Genomic DNA, 24112 nt, shown 5'->3' on the forward strand with positions numbered 1-24112 from the left:
ATTTGCGATGGTGAGAGGTACAGCCGGTTTTCATCCTCGTGTTTCATACAAATGCCTGGCCTGAAGGGCCTGGAAACTATATGCGACGGCGGCGCTGGATAACAATGAAAACGATGACAAACTTATGTAATGGGGGGGGGGGGGGACAAATGCTTCTCTACGCAGTATATCCAAATTGACATTCATATGGGCAGCAGCACTGGTCGAGGGCAAGGGCGCGGCAAGGGGTTCAGTGGGCTCGCCCCCATGCGAATCGGCAAAATTTAAAAAAAAACATTAAGTTTTCTCTTCGGGGCCAAATGGTAAAAGGTCCGAAACCAAATATGGTTTATCTGCTCGACGTTTTTTAGAACAGTGGTACCGTTTTTCAACATTGCTGGCGCTGAAATTAAACAAGTGGGGTTTGAGCGGGTAGACTTGTCGCTGAGAACTGGAGCATGGCTATTGCATGCGTGATGAACGAACTGAACGCCATTTAATGCTTTTGAATGGGAGTGGGGCTCGGCTGGAAGAAATTGGTGATTGAAGCCACATATGAAGCCGTATGTGAGATGACGCGTGTCAGCACTACGATGCAACTTTAAAATTGGTTGTCGCGATATGTTCTTGCGTCTCCAGCGACTTTCATTGCCAGCTACCGCAAGCCAAGTCCGAATGTTCAGCTCGGACGGGCCTTGATGAATAGAGGGACAAAGGGTGGAACCGCTGGCTCACCTATTGTGCTTGACAGCACGTGGTCAAACACAAAGGGACACCAAGAACAGAAGCTTGAAAATGGTTAGCTTCTCAAAAAGGGCAAAATGACGCTAATCAAACGATGATATTACCCTACCATTATTCGATGCCTTCAATGGGAGTAGGGCTGGGGTGAAACATGAAGTGACCAATCCCAGATAGAAAATATCGTATTTGAAGAATGTGCTTTCATGCCCCCTCCCCCCCCCCCCACTCCTACAAAAGCCCTGGCTGCCCCATTGCATCGGGCTTCTCAAAGATTTTTCATGCTGGTGTTCGCCCGATTTTCTGAAGACTTGCATAGTCGGCCACCGCATGCCAAACCCCATAGTTCCACCTCATGCTGTCCTTGACAAATCACGCGTGATAAAATGAGCCGGCTCATGTCTTGCGATCGACACACTGTAACCAGCTGAATGTGCTGACCACTGCTGAAGAGCAGCAATGTGTGCGCACATGCTTTTGTATCTCGTTCACATTGTTTTCGTTTCGCGTCATTGCACGGGCTGCGAATGGCCCCTCACATGTTTTAATATTCGCCGCACCCGTGCATAACCTGCGGGATATATGATTTACCCAATCTCACTATGCCATTCGAAGGCGTAAAGCCAGCTGCGCGTTGTACGGATGTGTTACTGGTGTCACACCAGCAGTGTGACAGTGTTTTACTTGGTAAAATACCGTCACGGTAAGTAACAAGAGTTTCCGACGGACGGAAACTTGCGGAGATTGCAAGTATCGGTGCAACTGCCAGACGCTGTTTCCGCATCATCTCTTTTGCCGCATTTAGCTACAAGCACAGCATGCCATTCATATTCATGAATATCTTCCACGCGTGAGACTGTTAGCAGAAATTTGAGCCCCAATGTCAATGTATGGTCCGTTCATAGGCCGACAAATGAGCGCAGCAATTTGTCCCAACGGAAACGTTGGTATTTGCAGCGATGGATGGACGCTTTGGGTGGTTGCGACCAGACTTGTGGAATGCGGACATACTTTTTGTGGATATTTTTCACCACGAATAGAGCTGTGTGCCTGTGCCGCTTTAAGGGTCCCTGCTCGCTCGGTTTAGTTGCCAGCGTGCTGCATTCGAGAGTGTGTTCGGAAAACCCGGCCTTGGCCGGTTTCCCGTCGCCTGCCGGCGTCGCTATCGGTCCGACGGTGTCGGACCGCCTGGATGGTTGGATTGGACTGCCTGGACTGACGGTACACACGCGTGCACGGTGCAGGCATTTTCACGTTGTCTGCTCGGGTGACCGAGATCTGATACCCATTGTTTTCCCAATGGGTATCACGGTATGGGAATGGGTATTCCGACGCCTGAAAGCCGTCGGATCTACGGTTCGCGCAGAAGCTTACCGGTGCGTCAACGGTTCGCGCCGAAGCTCACTGGTGCGTCAACGCGCATCGATTCGCGCCTTCGCATGCACGATTGCCCGTTCCTTTCCGCACTGAAATGTATTGATCTCAATTTGCTATGGCCTGATGCCGGGCTACGAGCCGGGTTTCACCGAACGTGTCTGCGGATTTTAGGATTTTGCCATTCTGCCAATTTTGCGTTTCACGCATAAACTGAAGGGGCATGTGTGCGCGTGCAGACGGCACCCTGCCGGTCCGGTGCCGTCCAAGATACAATACAATGCTGTGACTACTGGCCTCACCGTACAAAAACCTTAATGCGCTTCAGAGCAGCGGATGCATTTAGGCATGACAGAAATACATATATCATTTGATTCGAAACATGTGGAGCGTGGTGCAAGCAATTTGGGTAAATAAGCCACTGGACTGTCAAAATGAACAATCCGCTCATGATAGATTATCATAGAATGTGCAAGCGGTGCACGTAATCGAGCTAACGCATTGTTCAACGCTAATGCATCTCTTCTATGTTACTGAAGGAACGATGTGTATGTGTGTGCGTATGTGTCCGCCATTTAATTGGGATCGCCTGCAGGCTAAACGGTCTGGAGTTTTTCCGTGAAGTTTTCACACGACTAAGGCCTGCTGGCGGTGACTGAGTCACGTCAAAATTCTGCGCTTCGCAAAAGCGAGCGAAAAACTAGCTCAATTTTTCATAGGCTCAACACAGGCGACGCTAATTTCGCGATTCTGGCCGACGGCCCGACTCCCGGAGCCATGTCTTGATAACCAAGGGTCGCAGCGACATGAAACTTGCACAGTGAAGTAGACAATGGAATCGGCCATCGGACTGATGTTTGTTTTTTTACGCCACGTGGTGCGTGCACACGTGCTGGAAAGATGGAATTGGCCATTTTTGAGGGGGTTTCACGTTTTGGGTTATATCTCGGCTCCCAGTGCGCGTACAGGTGTGGATGTTGTTTGCTAACATTAACAATTGAAGCGGGTACACTTCCAGTTGTTTTGCGAGCTTGTGCAACGCAACGTTGCGCTGTAAATTGCAATACAGTTTGCAACGGGCCAAGTTTTGAAAATCGGCGCCGAATGCAAGCTGCTACCATCAAAACTATGCGTAATTTAACGCTGAAAACTGCATTAGCGTGTTGGCCGTTTCATTCTCCCTCTATACCAGCCTTTTGTTGATCACATTTTGACACATGTCGCTCGCAAATGAGCCTAGACTAAGTGATTACATGACGACATTATCGCCACGACGACTAGTTATTGACCTGGCTCCCGGCGTACACCTTGGGCGTTAGGGGCCGAAATGACCGTTCACGTGGCTGGCTTTCAACTTAGTTCATTTCGCAGGTCTTACCGAACGACGAGCATTCTGGCGCTCGGTCGGTCTGGCCGGCTGTGAGCCGGCGGAACGGCCATATGTGAGCGGGATCTCCGCGCACGTGCGGTCGACAGCGCGCTGTGTGACGGTCGCTGTGTTTGCAGTGCTCGTTCGTGCGTGGATTTTGTTTCCCAACATTGCTGATAATGTGTGGTGACACGTGCCACAGGTCATGACGCCCACGTGTTTAACCACGGATTTACACGTGTTTTGCCTTTTTGAGGGGCTCACACGTTTTTGTGATATCTCAGAGACCAGGGAATAAAGTACGTCGGGACTGGCATGCTTCCATACGCAATCGAACGGGCAGTCACTCAAACGTGTACGATGTCATGCTGCACGTGTCATGTGACATGTGCGCATTAGCTGTGACGATGTGTTTTGCCGATTTCGTCCATTTTACGTTTTACGCGGGATTTTATCTCTTATGGCACGCAGTAACACGAGACTGACATACTGCGATAGGCCATTGAACGGGAAATCCCATGGTGTCACAAGTGTTGGGTGGCACGCTACATGTGTCGGGCACACACGAGTCAGGAGGATGGCGTTTGCTCTTTTCCACGGGTTTACATGTTCTGCGTCACATTTTAGGACCCAGGGCAGGCGGAGGTGTGAATGGAACCGCAAAACATTCATGAAACTGAGGATGATGGATGTTTATCTTTTCCCCAGTTTTAAACTGTTGTGCCACATTTCTTCATCCAGGTTACGGGCGCACTCGGGAGTAGCATGCATTGGTGGGTAATCGAGCCGACAATCATGTGGTACATAAGGTAACGTCACGGGTCCGCGGGGCAGGAAAATTGATTTGGCCGATACCCAACGTTTTTCACTGTTCGATACAACGCAATACCGTTTAAAGCGACGGCAGTGCGTGCTGCCATCATTCAAAGACGGACAGTGCATGGAAACGGCAAAGGTTACCGGTTACGTCTCACTATCAAGCACCGGTCTCATGGAATAGGCTTGCCTTTATTGCGGAGAGCGCAGGTGAAATGCGCTCTCTTCCGCCGACGGCCACCGGAGACCGCCAGCACCGGGCGCGGTCCGTGGCCGAGTCTTTTTCACATTTGCGCGATATCTCGGCAACCAGGGGACCTAGAACTGTAATTTAAACTACCAGACATATGCAATTGAAATTTCTAAATTGTTCACTGAGCGCAGCGAAACAAGCGTGCAAACGCTTGTTGCATACTAAATGAACGCATAGTATTATTTTCTGTGTGCATATGCACAGTATAACATAAAAAGGAAAGGAACACGCGATCCCTTCCTGTTGCGGGTTCTGTATATGGTCTCGTGCCCTCAAGGCCGTCGAGTCTCCATGGTACGCAGCGCCTTTAAATGCACGGTCAGTCAGTGTGGCAAGATTCGCCCAGATTGGGTGTCAGGGAGGTCAGTACGAATTCATGCTACCAGACCCCTTGTGTCCTCTACCGTCTCTGCCTCCAACACACCTCCTTTGCGGCTAAAGTGCCGTCCCCTTGGGCTCAAACCCCGAGCCCCCCACCTCCTGACCTGTCCGCCCGATTTGCCCAGCCCGGGGCGCATGACATACGGGTTGATCATCACCCGGCTCGATGCTGACTGGTCGGACCTCAGTGAGGGGAGAAGCAACAGGCAGCCGATACCATGGCGTATGTGCAATAGCATGAAAAATATCGGTCCCCTTAGCACCCAAATGGCTAAACCTTGTTCGCCGTGCGGCGCGATCACCACGCCCTTTCGCGAAGCGACGTTCGCTCCGCAGTGAAGCTTGCGATTTCCCTCAGAGACATTGGGTGTTCTTGCATGTTTGCTGGGACTTGATCCGGTGGTCAGTGCGATTTCTGCACCATTAAAAACGTGAACAAGACTCGAGTTCCGACTAACGATTGCTGCAAATCCCGTTGGAGACCGACATTGCGCTAATTAGGTCGCTATGCGGAGAACATACGGACGGGGTATGTCCATGAAAGGATAAATGACGCTAGCCACCGCTCGAATGGGACATTTTGTCGTAAAGGCGTACGTCTTTTGCGCTGGACGTTTTAAGCGTAAACAAATCTGATTAGATACTGCAGCATTGGCTTGTCTCGTCCGATGCATGACCTGAGGCTAAGCAACTTGCAAGCGCGGTATGTTCAAGCGTGCACCAATACATTTCTACCCTTCGACTGCCTGACAAGCAGACTATTATCCAATGCGGGACAGCTGAGCTGAGGACCATGCAATGCGGGACAGCTGAGCTGAGGGTCATCCAATGCGGGACAGCTGAGCTGAGGGTCATCCAATGCGGGACAGCTGAGCTGATAAGCCATCCAATGCGGGACAGATGAGCTGAGGGTAAATGAAATGACAACAAAGTGATTAAAATCGAAAGGTGCTGGAGTCAACACCATGACATCAGTTTTTAATAGCGAACGCACGCCATCCGAAGACCTCCAGCCTTTCGCCTCTCCTTCGGTTACACATGGCCCTCCGCGGCGGTGTTCGGATGTCAGATCAATGATTCCGGAAGTCGGGGACTGGTGTCAGGCGTTCGGATGCGAAGCTTGGGATCACTCAACGTCTCTGAGTTTTGAACTTCATTCCAAGAACGTGTGTTGTATGACCACCTCCTTGGCCGACTGCTGCGGTCGCTTGAAGTCGGTGTTGCGGTAGCAGCACTCCAGCAGCAGCGACACCAGGCCGATGAACAGGCCTGAAACGGGAGGCGTCGTGGCTGATTCTGCATGCCCCACCACGGGCCTGGCTGGTCACAGCAGACCGGCACGTTTGGGGCACGTGAGGATGCCAATCGGCGTGTATCGAACAGGTGGCGTCTGGACCTCACGCGATCATGAGAGGCGGCGCAGGAAGCGGGAGCGGCGGTGCTCGGCGTATTCCGCTCGCTCTTACCGGCACTGGTAGTGTGGCCGGTCTGAGGAAATGTCCGATATCTACGCCGTTGACAGCAGTAGCTTTCCTTTGTCCTGTCATGCGCCGGCATGGACCTAACATTCGGCCTGATTCGGCCTGATACCGGGGATCCAAGTGTTTACGTATCCGGTGGGGTCTACGTGTTGCGGACCGTGCGCATTCCGGTGGCGTCTAGGTGTCGGTGCGGACCGTGCGCACTCCGGTGGGGTCTAGGTGTCGGTGCGGACCGTGCGCACTTTGGTGCGCACGGGTCTAGGTGTTGGCGCGGACCGTGCGCACTTTGGTGGGGTCTAGGTGTTGGCGCGGACCGTGCACACTTTGGTGCGCACGGGTCTAGGTGTCGGTGCAGACCGTGCGCACTCCGGTGGGATCTAGGTGCCGTTGCGGACCGTGCGCACTTCGGTGGGGTCTAGGTGTCGGTGTGGACCGTGCGCACTTCGGTGGGGTCTAGGTGTCGGTGCGGACCGTGCGCACTTCGGATTTGAATGGATGCGTGTGTCGCGCAGCGCATGCGAGGATCAATCCCAAACTGACGCAACTGCACGACTTGTACCGAGGCACTACAGAACGGAAGCGCAGTTTGGCCGGCCATGCCATAAGGGTGCTCCCTGAGGCCATTCCCCCGGTCTGCAGTCGCGTCCACGTGTCGAGGTGCGGCTGCCCCGACCGACACCAGACGCTGAACCTGTGTTTCGGTTCGAAAACCGGCACTTGGGATCTGCTTCCGGTTATATGCGGCCTTAGGCTTAACGGCCTTCATGCCAACCCGCATCTACTTGCACTGATCAATGGATCCAGGATTAAAGCAGGTCTTTAAGTCACGGCCGCTTTGGCTCAGTTCTGCATTGGCAAAGTATTTACCTGAGGTTGCTATCTATAACGTGTCTTGTCATGCTACTTCGCACGAAAGCGATTGTGCTCCGCGGCGTAAGCACTGCAGTGATGCGTTTACCTGTGACGCCATAGTATACAACTTGTGGACGGCGTTTTGGCAATGGGGAATGGGACTCTGGTACTTGGGTGCTCGGCGCTCGCCTGTTATGGCACGGTGCGACGTATCCTACCAAGCAGTAGCAGGTAGAAGGAGCCCTGCATGTCATCCAGGTCGACCTTTTTCTGTGTGCCGGTGCCGCCGTACGCCGTAGAGGAGCAGCGGTCCTGCGCCGGCCAAAAGTCCGCCTTCCACTTTTGGATGAAGCCCGCCTTCAGGATTTTGGATATCCTGTTACGGTGGGAATCCGGATAGGAACATTTGTCAGACGCACAACGCACATATTCACATTTCGCACGACGTATCACTGATACATTGTTTTCGTTAACTGCAAGCGCCAGGCTAGAGGTAATGCATCGTGTTGACCTAGCTTCGCCTACGGTATTTTGCAGGAAGCGTCGCTTGTTTACGTTGGAGAACATGAAAGAAGGACTGGAGGGGATGAAGGGGAAGAGGCATAAAATGCCTTTTACATCACCGCCAGCTGAACGCATAACCGCGCCAAAATCTCAAAGCTCAGCTCCGTCGCATACTTTCCCGCTTATTACATTGTCTTGCCATGCTATTGCCATAAAAGTATAGCTATCACTGCCGAACACTCTTTTACGGCTGTTGAACTGCCGTCATTTGACACCATCGTTTGAAAGTCCTGTAGGGCTTCACTATGAAATAAAAAGTTCAACTTATAATTCAAACAGAGTTTCGGAATCATATAGTACTCGTCTGTGGGGCCTACCACGTGCAATCCTCACAAGATAGAGAAATTCATCAAAACAACCGTGAAATGCTTAAAGTACTCGCGGACTTCAGTCCCACAGAAAATATTAATCAACGGGAATGCGAAAAACTCGAAAGGTGTGTTGATCCCACTCTCGACAAATGATAACGTTGACATGCCGCAATGTTTAAAAACTGAAGATTAGGCTAAATATCTTGGTAAATGCGTTTTGTTCGTTTCTCGGATAGAACTTTTGCTTCGATATATGCGCAAGGTGTTACGCGCACATGTGCCCTGAGCTTCGCGCCTACTCTCGCAAGCACTTGTAAGCCCGGCACTGATTGGCAAATCCGGCTGAAATGATGTCAAACAACAAGCACTCATTTCTTCAGAATAAGCGCCCGTTACAGTGTTTTGCTCAGCGTCGGAAGGAACCAGCCCTGTGGTGACCTGTTGTTGCCCAGCCATCCGTCACTAGCTGGGAAAAGGTGATCGGCTTACCGACGCATGTGCTGCGAATTGTGAACTGAATCATTCTAGTTCATAATTTGAAGTGACCTGTCGGAACAGAGACTCGGAATGGATTACGAGCTGCTGCTGTCTGTGGCAGGTCATGCACGCATCATCGGTCGATGCATACAGGCTCATGCCATTTTAATTTCCCGAGGGAGCCCGGTGGCTCACCTCTGTACATAACGTACAGATGCACGGGGACACGTGCGCTCAGTCACAGCTGGTCACTTACTCTTTGTTGATTTTCTTCCGATAGGGGCTTTTCGGAGGCAACACCATGCCCACGAACTCCTCGAAGAAGTTCTCCTTGGCTAACGAGTAGTAGCAGCGATCGTTGCGTCGAAACTCCTCCTTCATCAGGAAGAGCAGATTGGTCTTCCACTCTATGTAGATGTGGTTTTCGTAGCGTACCATTGCCAGGATATCCTTGTCCGTGTCTCCATTGTGGATCTTGGCGCCATCGTAAATCTTGCGGAACTTTGGCTCTGGAGAGTCCTGGTGGTGCAGTACGAGTGAATGGCCTGCAGATCTTTGCTGTCTTATCTCAGATAAAAGGCAAAATACACGTTAATTATCACATTCAGCGATACTGAGGCTTCATATGAGCCACACGGCTACAAAACACAAGGACAACGTGTTTCCATATGTGCTTGTAGCATGAAGCAAATGTAGGGTCGGGCGACGATTATAACATCGATCCACCTCTGCTGGAGGTGTTTTTAGCACAATTTGCTCTAGTGGCTCGTGAACGGCGAATAAAACGCAAAGCCAGCTGCTCCGGTTAAAACTGTAACTTTCCTCCTTCAGGCTAAGTATGAAAATTATCACCAGCAAATGCATCAATGTAATATTAGCACGCACTCGGGTGGGGGTGCAGGTCAAATGGACCCTCCCCCCAAGGTTTTTCCGGAATGGTTTCCGACCGGCGCGGCGTGGTCGCGCTAAATTTTGCATAGCTATGGACAATTGAATAGCAGATCGTTTGGCATCACAAATTTAAATGTACCTTGTAAGGTCGCTGACCTATCGCAGGTCAAAGTCAGGGCATGGTTTCAGCGAAGGCAGTTTCTAGAGAATCTTTTAATCTGACTCAACAACGAAGTGTTAGACGAAGCCATACATATCTGAGACACTTTCTTAGGCAACACAACAGTTGAATGACCAAATTAAGTTGGCCTAGGGTCAGGCATGAAGGTCACGCCAAGGTCAAAACCAACCTGTTTTGTTACTCTGGGGCTTGCCGTATGAGATAATTTCTGGTGCTCGTGTCGAATTTACTGATAGCAGGAACCACATTATACATCTTACGTGGGTTTCTTAGAGGTCAGAATAGGTCATTGGCCTAAAATGACCCAGGTTAACATCTTGTTTTTAGGAACATACTGCTCAGCGTAATCTTTGTCGCTTAGTCAAATGCAAAACTCAGAGCAGTCTTGTATGATTTTGGTCACCTTGACAGTCACGAACCTTGAATGGGCATGTGACCTTTTGCTTAGAAACGGTTATCCAGGTTCTGGGGGCACTTTGGAAACCAACCTGAAACTTGACCTTGTTTGACCCAAAGATCATGACCTAGAAGCCTGAAACTTTGACCTAAGTGAGTTTTCACGTACAGTCCAACACACTCTGTAAGTTTGGTGTCTCTAGCTCTCTTAGTTCCCGAGATCTCAGGGGGTCAAACTGACCCCCCACTTGAGCGAAGGGTATCTAGCCGGCCACCCGGGCGCGTGTTGAAGTTAAGTAAGATCACCTCTTAACATTAGTTGTATCGATCATATTCATTAAGTCTGTTGTGTTTTTCATGAATTTTCGTTGACGGTTTCGGAATACGATTACCAAGAAATGCGTCGGTGTAACATTAGAGTTGATTAAGATGACCTACTTACATCAATTATTTTCGTGATATTCGTTTCGTCTGTCGTATTTGTCATGAATTTTCGATACCTGACATTGTTTACAACATCGAAAGCTTAAGCAATCTGTCTTACAGATTATGATTTATTTAAAATGATGTAAATACTTGAGCTTTTCGATTCTGTGAGCAAGGTCCGCGACCAAATATTCATTCCAGAATGCAACTTACTTAACGGATATCACATATGTAATTATTGTCAGGGGCTCATCTGCATTCAATTCAATACTTACCATTACTTACACTTAACCAGCACTATGCCATCCTAGGGTTAATATAACAATTTGTTAAATAGGGAGCGAATACCAGCGAGGCGCTCTCATTGACCTAATTGACCTTGAAGTAGGAAGCGATGGCCGTTCCGCCCTGGACACCCCAAGTGACGTCATCCTTGAAGCGCAGCAGGTCCTGTAGACTGTTGATGGGGTTGTTGATGCGGGGAAAGGTGAGCACGGCCACCAGATTGCCAGAGTAGGTGGTGACCACCACGAGGACAAACAGCCACCAGACGCCGACCACGAACCGACCTGAGTCTGCCCGAGGCAGTCGGGGGCCTCCTGCCGTTGAGGAAAGGGGGGGGGGGGGGGTAGCGGCTGTCAGACAACAGCAGCCGCGTTCCCAATTACTCAGGGGAACTGGCGCGGAACACAGCGCAGTCGGCGGCAGCCGCGTTCTCCATCTTCTCTACTGTACTAGCGCGGAACACAGCGCAGTCAGCAGCAGCCAGCTGCTCATCAGCTGATGTTGGGGACACGTAGGCGAGATGAAAGTCAGATAGCAGCAGCCGGGGTTCAGAGAGCCGCCACCTGGCACAAGCGGAGCACTGTCCTGGCAGCAACACTCAGAGGTTGCGCGCACATGGGTATTCCTCGACCACACAGAGGCACTGTCCAGACAGCAACAAAGGCCGCACACACATGGGTGCTCCCCGATAAGGCAGGTGTGAAGCCTATCCAGACAGCGGGGGTCAGAAGCCGCACACATATGGGTGCTCCTCGATAAGGCAGGTGTGAGGCCTATCCAGACAGCGGGGGTCAGAAGCCGCACACATATGGGTGCTCCTCGATAAGGCAGGTGTGAGGCCTATCCAGACAGCAGGGTCAGAAGCCGCACACATATGGGTACTCCTCGATAAGGCAGGTGTGAGGCCTATCCAGACAGCAGGGTCAGAGGCCGTACATAGGAGTTTTTGCCGACTGGGGAGGGGTGACTCAGATGTCACCAGCCATGGGCCACGTACTTGGCCAACATTACCAACTTTGCTTTGCAGTCTTCACAAGCTGGTGGGAGAGGAAACTGGAGTAGTTTGAGGGAAATGAGATGCCACATAGTGCAAGCCGCTTGGCCTGATCGATAAATCGAGGCAGCCGTCGAGACGGAAAACGAAAGTCAGATAGCGCAAAACTCTGATACGGGAAAGATCGCACGATTGTCTACAGGAGCTTTGAATATGTTAGGTTTTTTTCTGTTTCACACCTATGTACGCTCGAATGCGGTACAGCAACATACTCACCTACATGCTGCGGCAGCCTACAGTAAGCCAGCACTTACCTTGCTGTAAAATAGCGCCGTATGTGTACCAAGAGCAATACTTGAGGCTAAAAAACTCCTTGGTGTTGGCTATGTTGTAGTAGCGATAGAAGAAGCTGCTTCGGTTGATGAGCCAGAGGACAGGCCCGGCGAGTAACACGGCGGAGAAGATGCACCACCAGGTCTGCGGTAGATAGAGTGCAGCATCTAGTGGCCCGTGATCGGCTACCATAACTGGTCAGGCTCGCAAACTGCAAATTTATGGAGGTGCTTAGCGCTTGCCTGCGTAGTAAACCAGTTTGCACCGACTTTGATCGGTGGGAATGACCCTGCCGCTTTGCACCTGCACGATATTGTTCGCCAGAGAGTGCGGAAAAGCGGCCAGATATTCCTGGCTTATCAAAGCGGGAGCAGCTGTATACAGAACAGCCCTATACAAGCATTAATATTCTCGACTGGAAAGAACCGCTACCGGTTGTACCACGTTACCACTACGTTACCTCCAGCAGTTGTGGATCTAGGGCACGCGAGCCGACGCCCTAGTCTCCATCACCAAGGTCTTGAAGTCATTCTGCATCAAACTTCACACGTACCAACACACTAGCTTCCGTTCATGGCTGGGCGTGAAACAATACTCATACTTTTGCGTTAGCAAATAAGGCAGCGGGGTTTGGGCCAAGTGTAATGTCTGACTACGTCAGCCCGCCATCTCAGTCTGATCTCGAGGATGCCCCCCCCCCCCCCCGCTCCCTCGTACAGCGTGACAAATCCCCCGGTGCGGCTGGGGAGACGCATCACGTCCCCACTCTCTCACGTCGGTGGCGAACGGCTCGAGGAAGAGCAGGGCGCGTGTGAGGCGGTCCGGCCGGCGGGTCAACATGTTGTACGGCTGCCGGTCGATGAACACGGTGTAGTTGATGACGCGCTGGCGGGCGGCGTTGACGGTGAAGGCGCCGGCCGCCAGCATGACACGTCCCTCTAGCACCTCGCCGATCATGCCGTTCCAGCGGCCGGGAGACACCTCCTCGCCCCACAAGCCATCCCGCGGCGCCCGCACCACGTATCTGCGGTGACCCGAGCACTCAGTGCACACCGCAGCGCCAGGGCAATTCACCAGCTCTCGTCACGCAAGCCTCTATTCGATTGACACTTAATTCGGTCCCATCGCATTTCACAGGTATCTTATGCTGAAATGCACGGAAAATGGGATAAACAAGAGACGAAACCCATCAACTGCCATCAGGGCTATGCAAATACTCAGTAAATTCGCACTGGAAGCGTTTTATGCGTCGTAATGTACCAGTTCGCCAGATCAGATTTGTGCATTTGGCCCTATGGGACCAAATCATGAACACCGCAAATGTGAAATGAGGAATAAGCACCCGATGACGAAACCAGTACGCTTCCAAAATGAAAGTGTATGGCCTTTGTTTTAGCCATTCCCATAAACCGTGGGTTCCGTTCCTGCTTGTCCCATTCTTTGAGCATTTCATATTAGCCATTTTCACGGCAGCATTTATTCGACTGGAATCTAAGTTAGTCACCCACATTGTACAGGCACCTTGTTCTGTAAAATACAAAGTAATGGAATAAACCGCCGACTGAATCCATCGTTTGCGGTCGGGCCTGTCAAAATAACTGGCAAGCTTTTTCTGGATGTGATGCTTGCTCATTTTACGCTTGTGTGCTTGGTTTTTTGGAAATATATCAAAGCATGCTTCCCGAAAACGTAAAATGGCGCAGAGGCGCATGGTGACCAAATAAAATGTCTCCGGGCCAAATAATTGGGTTTTATAGCCCTGAACCTGACAGCCCTGATAGCTTTTTGATGCCTTAGAGTCTGTCGGTATCCTTCTCATTACGACAGGCTGCATGTTCGATCGTTCTTTACGAAAGACAGGCTAGGAGCCGCCATTTGGGTTCGATGCTTCGGCTTGCCCGATGGACTCGTAAATACTCACGAGAAGTTGAGCTTCGATGCCAGTTCGTTCACCAGCTCGAACACGACGCCCGTATATTTGTACACAAAGCCGCGGCTGTCCCTCTCATAAATTTGCCAAGGAGGAAACTGTAAGTAGTGGGAGTCATTCTGATCTCAACGCCTGGTGACACAGCCGATCCGGACGAGTTGTCTGAAGACGAAAGCAATCTAGCCGGCATTCTTAGACTTACTTTTCATGGCTGGGTGTCGCAAATAGTATTATCCGATACACGCTGACACAAGTTTTTCATTTCACCGTCAGATATGTCGCATACGCGTTATGGCAGCACAATCCTCTCGATGACTTGTAGCCGCTGGCCGGGCACCAACCTCCAGTGACATGATGGGTATGGTCCGGCCGCGGAAGCCGCCGCTCACGTGCGGGAACAGGTCGTCCGTGATGCGGAGACCCTTGCCCGGCTCCCATGTGCCGACATCGAGCAGTGAGACCTCGCCGTAGTCGCCGATCAGCGCCGCCTGCAGGGACCAACGCCGGCAGCCGGCACACCGGCGGCTGGCACTCACCCGGCTCTGCCGAGGAGGCACCAGACCACGGTCATAACACCCTGCCCGGCACTGGAGGGTCACTTGGGACGTGACCAGAACAACCACCACGCCAGGTCCGCCGCTATGGAGGGACATGTCATGTGTGACAGTCTCCTGGTGTACTTCCACCACTCACCCAATCGAACCCATGGACAATTTGAGCCCAGTTATTGTTTAAATTCCTCAAAGATTATCTGAATTAATAAGATGGAGACTGCAGCTTGCAGGCACACTCAGTAGATTATCCCTTATTGTGCCAAGAGCGCCCTTTTTATTGCGAAGTTCTCTTACTGCTTATGCAGTCTCAAACAGCTATTCAAATTTTTCCAGCAAATTTCACATCCCAATATACCACAGGAACCACGTAATGAAGCATCTACAAAACTATTTTAAACAAGGCAACATGACATTTTCTGTTTTGGACGCAAAGCATTGATCACGGAATGATTCGTGGCCGCGTTTTCGGCTTGTACAAATATTAATACGAATATGAATACTTTGCTAACTACACGGACACGTGCTAACTTGAACTTCCACGCACACGACTCGATAACTGCAGGTCCTCGACAAAGAATACTTTGTCGATAACTGTAGCGGAGGCCATGAGCAACATCGTGGCCACGCACCACACCGATGCATCGAATTATGCTGGTACGTACGTCTTATTACTCAGAGAGCGCGTGTTTCGTTTGTCACCATGCTCAGCGTGGTGGCAAAGAATGACCGTGATGCATTGACCCGCTTCATACATCGTGCTGCACCGACACCCTCCATGCGTTACGATGCACCAACACGCTCCATGCGTTACGATGCCCTCCATTCGTTCCGATGCACCAACACGCTTCATGCGTTACGATGCACCAACACGCTCCATGCGTTACGATGCACCGACACGCTTCATGCGTTACGATGCACCGACACGCTCCATGCGTTACGATGCACCGACACCCTCCATGCGTTACGATGCACCAACACGCTTCATGCGTTATGATGCACCAACACGCTCCATGCGTTACGATGCACTGACACCCTCCATGCGTTACGATGCACCGACACCCTCCATGCGTTACGATACACCGACATCCTCCATGCGTTACGATGCACCAAAACGCTTCATGCGTTACGATGCACCGACACGCTCCTTGCGTTACGATGCACCCACACGCTTCATGCGTTACGATGCACCAACACGCTCCATCCGTTACGAAATGCCGTCCCGTACCCGCATGCTCTCCATGTAGCGGTAAGAGCGCTCGGCGTCGGTGGGCTTCAGTTCCTGCCACTCGTCCTCGTCCACGTTGACACGCAACTGCCACTCGCGTCCGTGCTGCTCGTCCATGGCCTCCAGCAGTGCCAGCGTCACCGTCTCCAGCAGACACGTGTCGTTCACCTGGGAGCCGGGTGTACTGGTTGCCTTGCTAGGGGTGACGCTGCTGTGAGTGCGGAGTGTTCACGTGCAGGATCGGCGTGATGACGTGTATGTGATATTGGTATATGTGGAGAGCGAAAAATATGCTGACCAGTGACAGAGAAGTTCCCACTGGAACTTTTCCAGTTCGGCACTGGAAAGGAGGACAGTTACATTGTTGCCCAAAGATCTCATGCGGTGAGATTCTGTCCCCCTTTCAAACAAAACAAAAAAAACTCGTTGCGTGAGCGGTGATGAGCGAGATGGCAAGACCACGCATGCACTGATTTCACAAAAAGGTAACTCAACTTAATCAGATGCACAATTTCATTGTTAATTTAAAACGTCGTCTATTGCGGCTCTGCAGTGCTTGCAAATGGCAACCGCGCTTGCCACAATGCGCAGCTGGTCTCTGAATTGCTGAACAGGTGTCTTCATGCACTTCAAGTTGTGAATAGGTTTAGGATAAAGGAAACCAAAGCGTGCTCGCGTGTGGACACAGAAACCGAAGCCTGCTCGCGTGTGGACACAGAAACCAAAGCCTACTCGCGTGTGGACACAGAAACCAAAGCCTGCTCGCGTGTGGACACAGAAACCAAGGCCTGCTCGCGTGTGGACACAGAAACCAAAGCCTGCTCGCGTGTGGACACAGAAACGAAAGCGCAAAGGCCAAGGTGCTTCAATACATCACTGCATAACGGAATAAATTGCGCGTTGTGTGGTTTATCAACCTGGCATTCGCCTTTCTTGGACGCGTTGAACAGAAACGATAGATTCTCCCCGTCTTCCACGTCCGGCAGAAACTGGAGCATGTTTGTGTCTTGCTGGGTCGTATCCCAAAACACAATGAGCCACTGCGTTTCTGGCACCATTAAATGCATTGAACGAGCCTGGAAAACAAACGGCAGCCATCTGACTTTATGAAACCGATGCTCATGCACTGGATCATTTATTAGGTCCATCTGTTCTAGCAGCTTGGTGAATGAAACTAGAGGCAGCATTGGGCGAAGATAATTTGGCATTCATGCCATTTTTGGTGGTCGTTATACCACCAGTTTGCCTTTACTATGCTGGTATTTTGTTCTTTAGGTTAAGGTCCACTAATATCTGCCTTCAAGGAAGGCATTGGAAGCTGTGTCACCTTTGCCTGTAACAATCTATATCCTCTTCTTTTCCAGGAGTTTGCTTTTACGCTGCATCACCTCCAATATTAAGTCAGAACGTTTTGACTGGATGGTTGTCTGGGATCAGCCCCTGTGGTAAACGACGCCGATTCCAGTAGCCATCACCTTACCACCTGATCATAAAGCTTCTGGCCAACGGGAAATTTTTGTGGCAAAAGCCTAGCCTGGGCCACAATGCTCGGCACACTTTGGGCTGCCCTCTGACGTCACCTGACCTTTAGAGGGACGGCTGCCACCGGCCGTAGGCCATCCCATTTGGGCGCAAATAGTGAGCACCAAAAGCGACTCGGACCCACGGGCTTCGATTGAAATTCCTATGGATGGGCCACTACCCCTTTTCAATATTTCATTTGTTCCCCGCCCAAACGATGAGTTTGCTCCCCCCCCCCCCATCAACTTCTGAAGGCTAAGAATGTACAATACATTAAAATGGAGTGGTGTGCCGCCGCCAACTTCGACGTGAATGTTCGATGGAACAGCTAAGAAAACCTGAAGATTAATACCAGCCGGCTGAGCTGATGGCGACATAATCGCCAGACACTGACCATCAGCACAACACTAGCTGTGTCGAACATGCCCAAATGAGTAATGTGTTAGAGCCTGCACCCTGCCTCATGCGACCGCCAGTCAGCGGTTTCTGTGGAAGCTTTTAAAAGTCGCACACATCAACGCAAGTCTTTGCTCCCGAAGCCGCATGCGTCTAACAACGTCTGAAGTTACACAACATCGACCCGTCGTCGATAACGAAAACCCAGTTTCGAGGATCGACGCTTAACAAAATGATAATGATGCGCAACTCCACCTTCTACCGAGACAGAGTGAGGAAAAGTAGAACTGTGCAGTTGGGGGGGGGGGGGGGGGGCAATCCAACTCCATAACGCTGAGAGAAAGTTGGGTGAAATCCGTGGAGGTACCTGTAAGCTGTGCATTTAGGGCTTAACTTAACCCGCTCAACCCACAGGCCTATCTTGAAAAGCTACACGAGTGCGGTCGAGGCTTAAAGACTGCGACACGTGATAAATTCCCCGCCCGACGACCCCAGCGCCTGGTCTGGGACTAAGGGCTCATTTTCAAAGCGGGAACAAGGCCGAGCCTGTGATGTATTGATCAGGAGTCCACAGTGCCATCAAAGGTCCTGTGTTGGCAAAGCCAAGAGTCGGCTTAGGACAGTATTCGAGGGGGACCGTAGAAGCGCCGAAGGACCGGCGAGCAGATGCCCAATTGGAGGAACCAAAGAGCTGGCTGTAGATGAAATCAAAGACCCCGACCTGCACGGCCGAGCTTCCAAATGTCAGTCAGAAGGTCTCTTCCCATTGGGAACACTCATCCCGGGACAATGCGGGCCTTTGTTTCGGCCAGAGACGAACAACACCGAGCAGTCGGCTCCGTGCCAGTCTGAGCCCTGGGGCCCCTTGCAAAAACAGGGCCGCGATCCGCGGATTACATTAGTCGGGGCCCCTGAAACGGTGAGGGACCCTGCGTCAGTGTGGGCCTTGCTGCGTCGAACAGAGGGCCCTGAGACAATAAGGAATGTCGGAGACAGTTGAGAGCCCTGGGTCAGTCAACGACTCCACTACCCAACGGGGGACCCTCCATCTCATTTCAGCCCGGGTTCCGCTATGCCGAACAGGACCCGCTACACCAATTATAGGATGCCTGCAGCGATAAAGGATCTTTCCGCCAATAAAGGCCCTGCGTCGATCCAGAGCCAAATACCCGGGCCAGGGGCCTCCGGTGTCAGGCCGGCGACCAACGCATGATTAATCGCTCTTACGGCTTCCGTATGGATCAGGGACCCCAGCCCCTGTGCCGCCAGCCTGGCAGCCGGTGGCACCCTTCGCTTGGATGGAAGTCTTTTAGCACCTGTCCGTTGCATTAAAGAGACCCCTAGTGATCTACACACGGCTCGACCCCTTGCCCGCAAATGTTATTTAGTTTTCTTAGTATTTAGTATGGCGAATCAAAATGAAGTAAAAAGAAAGAAACTGGTTCAAACGACGACGTCCATCCTTGCTCTCAATCAGCCTGTGGAAAAAATAGCATGACAAGTTTTGGGCCTGCGTGCTCGCAATCTTAGGAGTCACGACACCGACGGCCGGGGCTGCAATCTTAGGAGCCACGACACCGACGGCCGGGGCTGCAATCTTAGGAGCCACGACACCGACGGCCGGGGCTGCAATCTTAGGAGCCACGACACCGACGGCCGGGGCTGCAATCTTAGGAGCCACGACACCGACGGCCGGGGCTGCAATCTTAGGAGCCACGACACCGACGGCCGGGACTGCGATTTCCATCGAGCCGAGCGGCGTTTGCCACTAAAGCTAACGCCGGGCGGTGCGCGCCTGGTGCGCCAGAACAGCTATCGTGAAATATTGCTTCCAAAAATCTTTCAAATTCCGTCCGAAATGTTAGAAAATTAAATTGGGACATCTATTTTACGTGCATAATTTGCCGTCTGTCTTATGAACAGATAAGCAGCGACAGCAACACGACAGTAGAGATTCCGCCTCTACTTGTCTAGTTCCACGGCCAAATTCCAGCGACGGCTCGCGGTTCTGCGGATGGTAATCCATTCTTATTGCACACATCAAAGCTGCACAGGTAAAACATACTTCCGGGCTACCTTTCAAACCTCAGAATTTACCTCCTAAAGCGTCCAGAGGTGCTTTCTTCAGAAACGCTGTCGTTTTCGGCTGCCCGGTGGCCGTCGTCTAGGGTTAGCCATGGGGCTGACACTGCGCCATCTACGAATACTGCAGCGCCAGGCATCGAGGTTTGGCTTTCTAAGACTTATGAGCTTGCATGATAAAAACTATGTCATATAATTCTTTCACTGCTCCAGTTTGCATGCAAGTAGATGAGCCATGTCAAGGTGGGCTCCAAGACGAACATGGGTGGGCCAGGTCAATGTGGGCTCCCAGACGAACATGAGTGGGCCACGCCTGCGTAAATTTCTGACCCCGTGTCGATAGGCAATCTACGTCCACTATCAGCTTCGTTCACAACGTATCTGTATGGCCCATACAAATTCCGGCAAGGCCCTTGAGTGCCGACGCATAAGAAAAAGTCAACTGAACCATCGCAAAATTAATGGTGCCAGCGGCTTATCTTATGCAGTCATTTAACGCCTGGTTTCTTCAGTTTATTGACTAAAACACAGCATAATTGCATCTTCCGGTGGCTTCTACCTAGTTTGTTTTTGCTGTTTTGTTTATTTTTGCTCGAATATTGTGTTCAGGGCTAGAGGGGATACGGGCAAAAAGAAAAATGCACGGAAAATGCCTCTAGCGAACAAAAACGTGCTTCTAAAAATAGCCAATAATTGAGCATATGGCAACTTTCATGGCACAAGGGGGCGGGGATTGATTGCCACGCCCATCCGATGTTGAATGTGAATGTCTCTAGCCTGAAGCATCATTGTTTGATGCCGCGTAATATTACACAATACTGCACGAGCCCAGCCGATGCAAATACATGGCAACACACAGGGTGATGTTTTAATTTTTGGACTCAGCCTCTAGTCAAGTAACCACTTTAAATTGATAATATTTTCTCCATGAAATTAACCGCAATGAGCTTAACGCCTACGAAGATACTCAAAATTTGACAACGCTCCGCCTCTCATTTGTTTTAATACACCTTTATAATTGTAATAGTTATAGACATGTTCCAATGGCAAACTTCGGCGATGACCGTTTGATTCTACTGTTCTTCGTGAAACAATGATCATTGCACGATTGCAATAACAAGCAATGTAGAAAGACGCGGATAAGCAACAGCTATGCAATTACCCGCAGTTAGATGCATTGGTAAGTAAAAATTCATACCTACGCGCAATGATGACCAAAAGCTACGGAAATAACAGCAGTGCCGAAAGTTACACGAGTAAAAGGATAGCTCGCCGCTCCACGGATGATGAGAAGCATACCACAGGCACCGAACACCGCCTCCCCCCCCCCCACGCACACACACTGCCCACCTCCATCAGAATGTTGTGGGCAGACTTGCGATCGGCGAGCACCAGAAACTGGTGGCCCTCGTGGTTCGCCTGCTCGTGGATCGCCTTCAGCACGTGTCGCGCGCCCGGGCTGCCGGCGCCGCTGCAACAGGCCCGGCTCTGGAGACTGCTCGTCAGCAGCAGTGACTTGGCCAGACCGGCTCGGAGAGCTGCGCCGCTCTCTGTCACAACTGTGCACTCGGGAGACGCAGGCGGAGCGAGAGGGGGGGGGGGGGGACTGGGAGCAATACATCCTTCCCACCCGTCCTGAAATCTCACCAAGCATACACAAATGAAAATTATTAATTACGCTTACGGATTCATTCGTTTTTTGTCGACAAAGCGGTCAAAGCAGCCATATCAAACATGGTCGCACGGGGGAAACAACGCTGCACTGTTTCATGGATGGAAACATGGCTATAGCAATCCGCTGGCCATTGGTTAGTGAAGGCTCAATGGCGCATACATGACGCTTGACGGTGTCCTGGGGCCCGTTCTTTACGGCAATGCGCTACTGCGTGTTTCTCCACACTGTATTGCTCGGCCATGCTAAAAATACCAGACAATACATAACAAACTTTACGTAGACCCATAACACTCGGGTAGACGCAAAAAACAGTGTGATGTAAAACTCATTTCCTACGAGCGCGCAGCTTAAGCATGCATTGATATGACAGGATTGCGGCGGGGCCAATGATATAAAGTTCGAACTTATGAACTTAATTACAGCATTCAGTCGGATCGATCCCAGTTGGGGCAGTTACTTGGGTAGTGTGGCTTGTTGCGGACAGCCGAGTCCCTCCCCAGCAGGGATGCAACACGAACAGAGACTGGACATCACATTAGATGCTTGAATTAAGTGTCAGTGTGGGGTAAGTACATTGGTGGACGGGCCCGACTTGCAAGCTGAGGTCAGAACGAGCACACCCGCGTCACTTGCGTGACTCTCACAAAGTTGCCTTACGTAGTGTTGTCCTGCTGACGGGGGATCGAGTACACGGTGAGCACCGCCTGCTCGGCATTGTTGGAGCGCAGCACGTCGATCAGATCCCGCAGCAAGGTGTGATCTGCGGAGGAGACGGATCACATCTCAGTCAAAAGAATCCGTGGCAGGGTATGGTCTGCGGAGGAGACGGATCGTATCCCAGTCAAAAGAATCTGTAGCAGGGTGTGATCTGCGGAGGAGACGGATCGCAGCCCAGTGGTCAGCCCATGTGGTCTGCGGAGGAGACGGATCGCAGCCCAGTGGTCAGCCCATGTGGTCTGCGGAGGAGACGGATCGCAGTCCGGCCAGAATCCGAAGCAGGGCACATGTACAACAACAGCCACGTGTACAGACCCCGCCATGGATTACAGAGTGACTCATACGTATGTGAGGTGATGAACCCTATTGGCATGTATAGGATTGATTCGAACACCCTCAGTTTTTTTCCGGTGTCATCACCAAAGGAATCCAGCTGGTATGCTAAGATTTGGTGAGTCTCTTTAACTGTTAATTTGGCATATCCTGATCAATATTTGGTTTTCTGCATTACCCTGGGATAGCTCAAGAAGTGACTTGTGGAAGGCATGTTAGGACAAATGGTGGTCTTTTCACAAGCCTACATGAACATATTGATTGCTAGAACAGACAGTTGCTGCTTGAGATCAAATAGATGATAGAAGACAGTTTAAAACGCATTTTGAAGGCGGGATCTGTTGATAGGCGAGCGCGTATAATATTTGGCAAAGACGTGCGGGAAAAGTTAGTTTCAATGGTGAAATCAGTGGATTATTAGCCACATGATAACATTGACCCTATTCCTGAAAACCTATACATGCAAAATACACATCAAGGGCGGAGGCAGACAACGGAGACGTCACGGACAAATAAACGAACCATTCCGGATTTCTGATGCCGGTAATGTCGAACAGATTACATATCAATAAACCACAAGACAATACATCCAGTTAAGCTTCAAGCTCTGCACAGTAAAATATACTGAATCAAAGTGGAGGCATCAAGTGAAGGTCAAAGGCAGAAGGACAGAAATGTGGGGACGAAGTGGCAATCCCTTTGTAGCAACGGCAGGCTACAAGCCCCAGCCTTGGCCCCTTTGAAATAAGGTTATACGGGCTTATCGGCCCCGATATGAGTACGGTTATACGGGCTCACCGGCCCCGATATGGGTACGGTTATACGGGCTTCTCGGCCCCGATATGAGTACGGTTATACGGGCTTCTCGGCCCCGATGTGAGTACGGTTATACGGGCTCACCGGCCCCGATATGTTTACGGTTATACGGGCTCACCGGCCCCGATATGAGTACGGTTATGCAGCCTCACCGGCCCCGATATGAGTACGACTAAACATGTAGCCGTTACCACGTGCCCGCGGAAAAGCCGACCGCCGGCATGTCCTGGAGCAGCGTGGCATGACACCACAAGCTTTACGCAAACCTGGACACGAACACTCACCCGCGTCACTGTAGCTGATGAGGTTGACCTCGCTGGCCTGCGTCACTGTAGCTGGTGAGGGTGACCTCATTTACCCGCGTAACTGTAGCTGATGAAGGTGACCTCACTTACCCGCATCACTGTAGCTGATGAGGTTGACCTCACTCCAGCGCAGTGTACCACTGCTCTGCATCTCCCTGAACACCTCCGGGAGGTCACGGAAGCTGGGGAAGACGGGTAGCTGGTACAGGCGTCCGGTGCGAACAGGCGCGCAGCCGGGACCTGCGGCGCGCGGGGCAGGTCAGCTTCTGCCGCACCGGCCGCCCGTGACGACACAAGGGTGGCCACGGGTCAACCCATGATACGTTAGCAGTCCGTCCTGTTTCGGAGGCGTATCCGTTACTTTCCACGCTGTTGATCCGTTAAGGCGTTAATCAGCAGAGTCAATATTCATCGCCCGATAATCTAATAAGTATTTCTTTTGTCACAAAACAAT

The 24112-nt window shown here is 51.2% G+C and overlaps 1 protein-coding gene across 1 annotated transcript in view; it reads right to left on the reverse strand.

Annotated features, from left to right (window-relative positions):
- Positions 1-134: 134 nt before the first annotated feature.
- Positions 135-24112, reverse strand: part of LOC119089397 (ionotropic receptor 93a) — a 35883-nt gene continuing 11905 nt past the window's right edge. Inside the window, exons 4-16 of the mRNA XM_037212063.1 lie at positions 23749-23898; positions 22145-22247; positions 21163-21283; positions 16731-16889; positions 15814-15981; positions 14376-14531; positions 14026-14132; positions 12879-13128; positions 12086-12248; positions 10871-11091; positions 8855-9117; positions 7465-7622; positions 135-6182 (exon numbers count right to left, since the gene is read on the reverse strand). Coding sequence (XP_037067958.1) covers positions 6067-6182; positions 7465-7622; positions 8855-9117; positions 10871-11091; positions 12086-12248; positions 12879-13128; positions 14026-14132; positions 14376-14531; positions 15814-15981; positions 16731-16889; positions 21163-21283; positions 22145-22247; positions 23749-23898 — 2135 coding nt within the window. The 3' untranslated portion in view covers positions 135-6066. The remainder of the gene's footprint in view (positions 6183-7464; positions 7623-8854; positions 9118-10870; positions 11092-12085; positions 12249-12878; positions 13129-14025; positions 14133-14375; positions 14532-15813; positions 15982-16730; positions 16890-21162; positions 21284-22144; positions 22248-23748; positions 23899-24112) is intronic.

Source organism: Pollicipes pollicipes, unplaced genomic scaffold (assembly GCF_011947565.3).
Source record: "Pollicipes pollicipes isolate AB1234 unplaced genomic scaffold, Ppol_2.1 Scaffold_3087;HRSCAF=3621_pilon_pilon_pilon, whole genome shotgun sequence".
Taxonomy (NCBI): domain Eukaryota; kingdom Metazoa; phylum Arthropoda; class Thecostraca; order Pollicipedomorpha; family Pollicipedidae; genus Pollicipes; species Pollicipes pollicipes.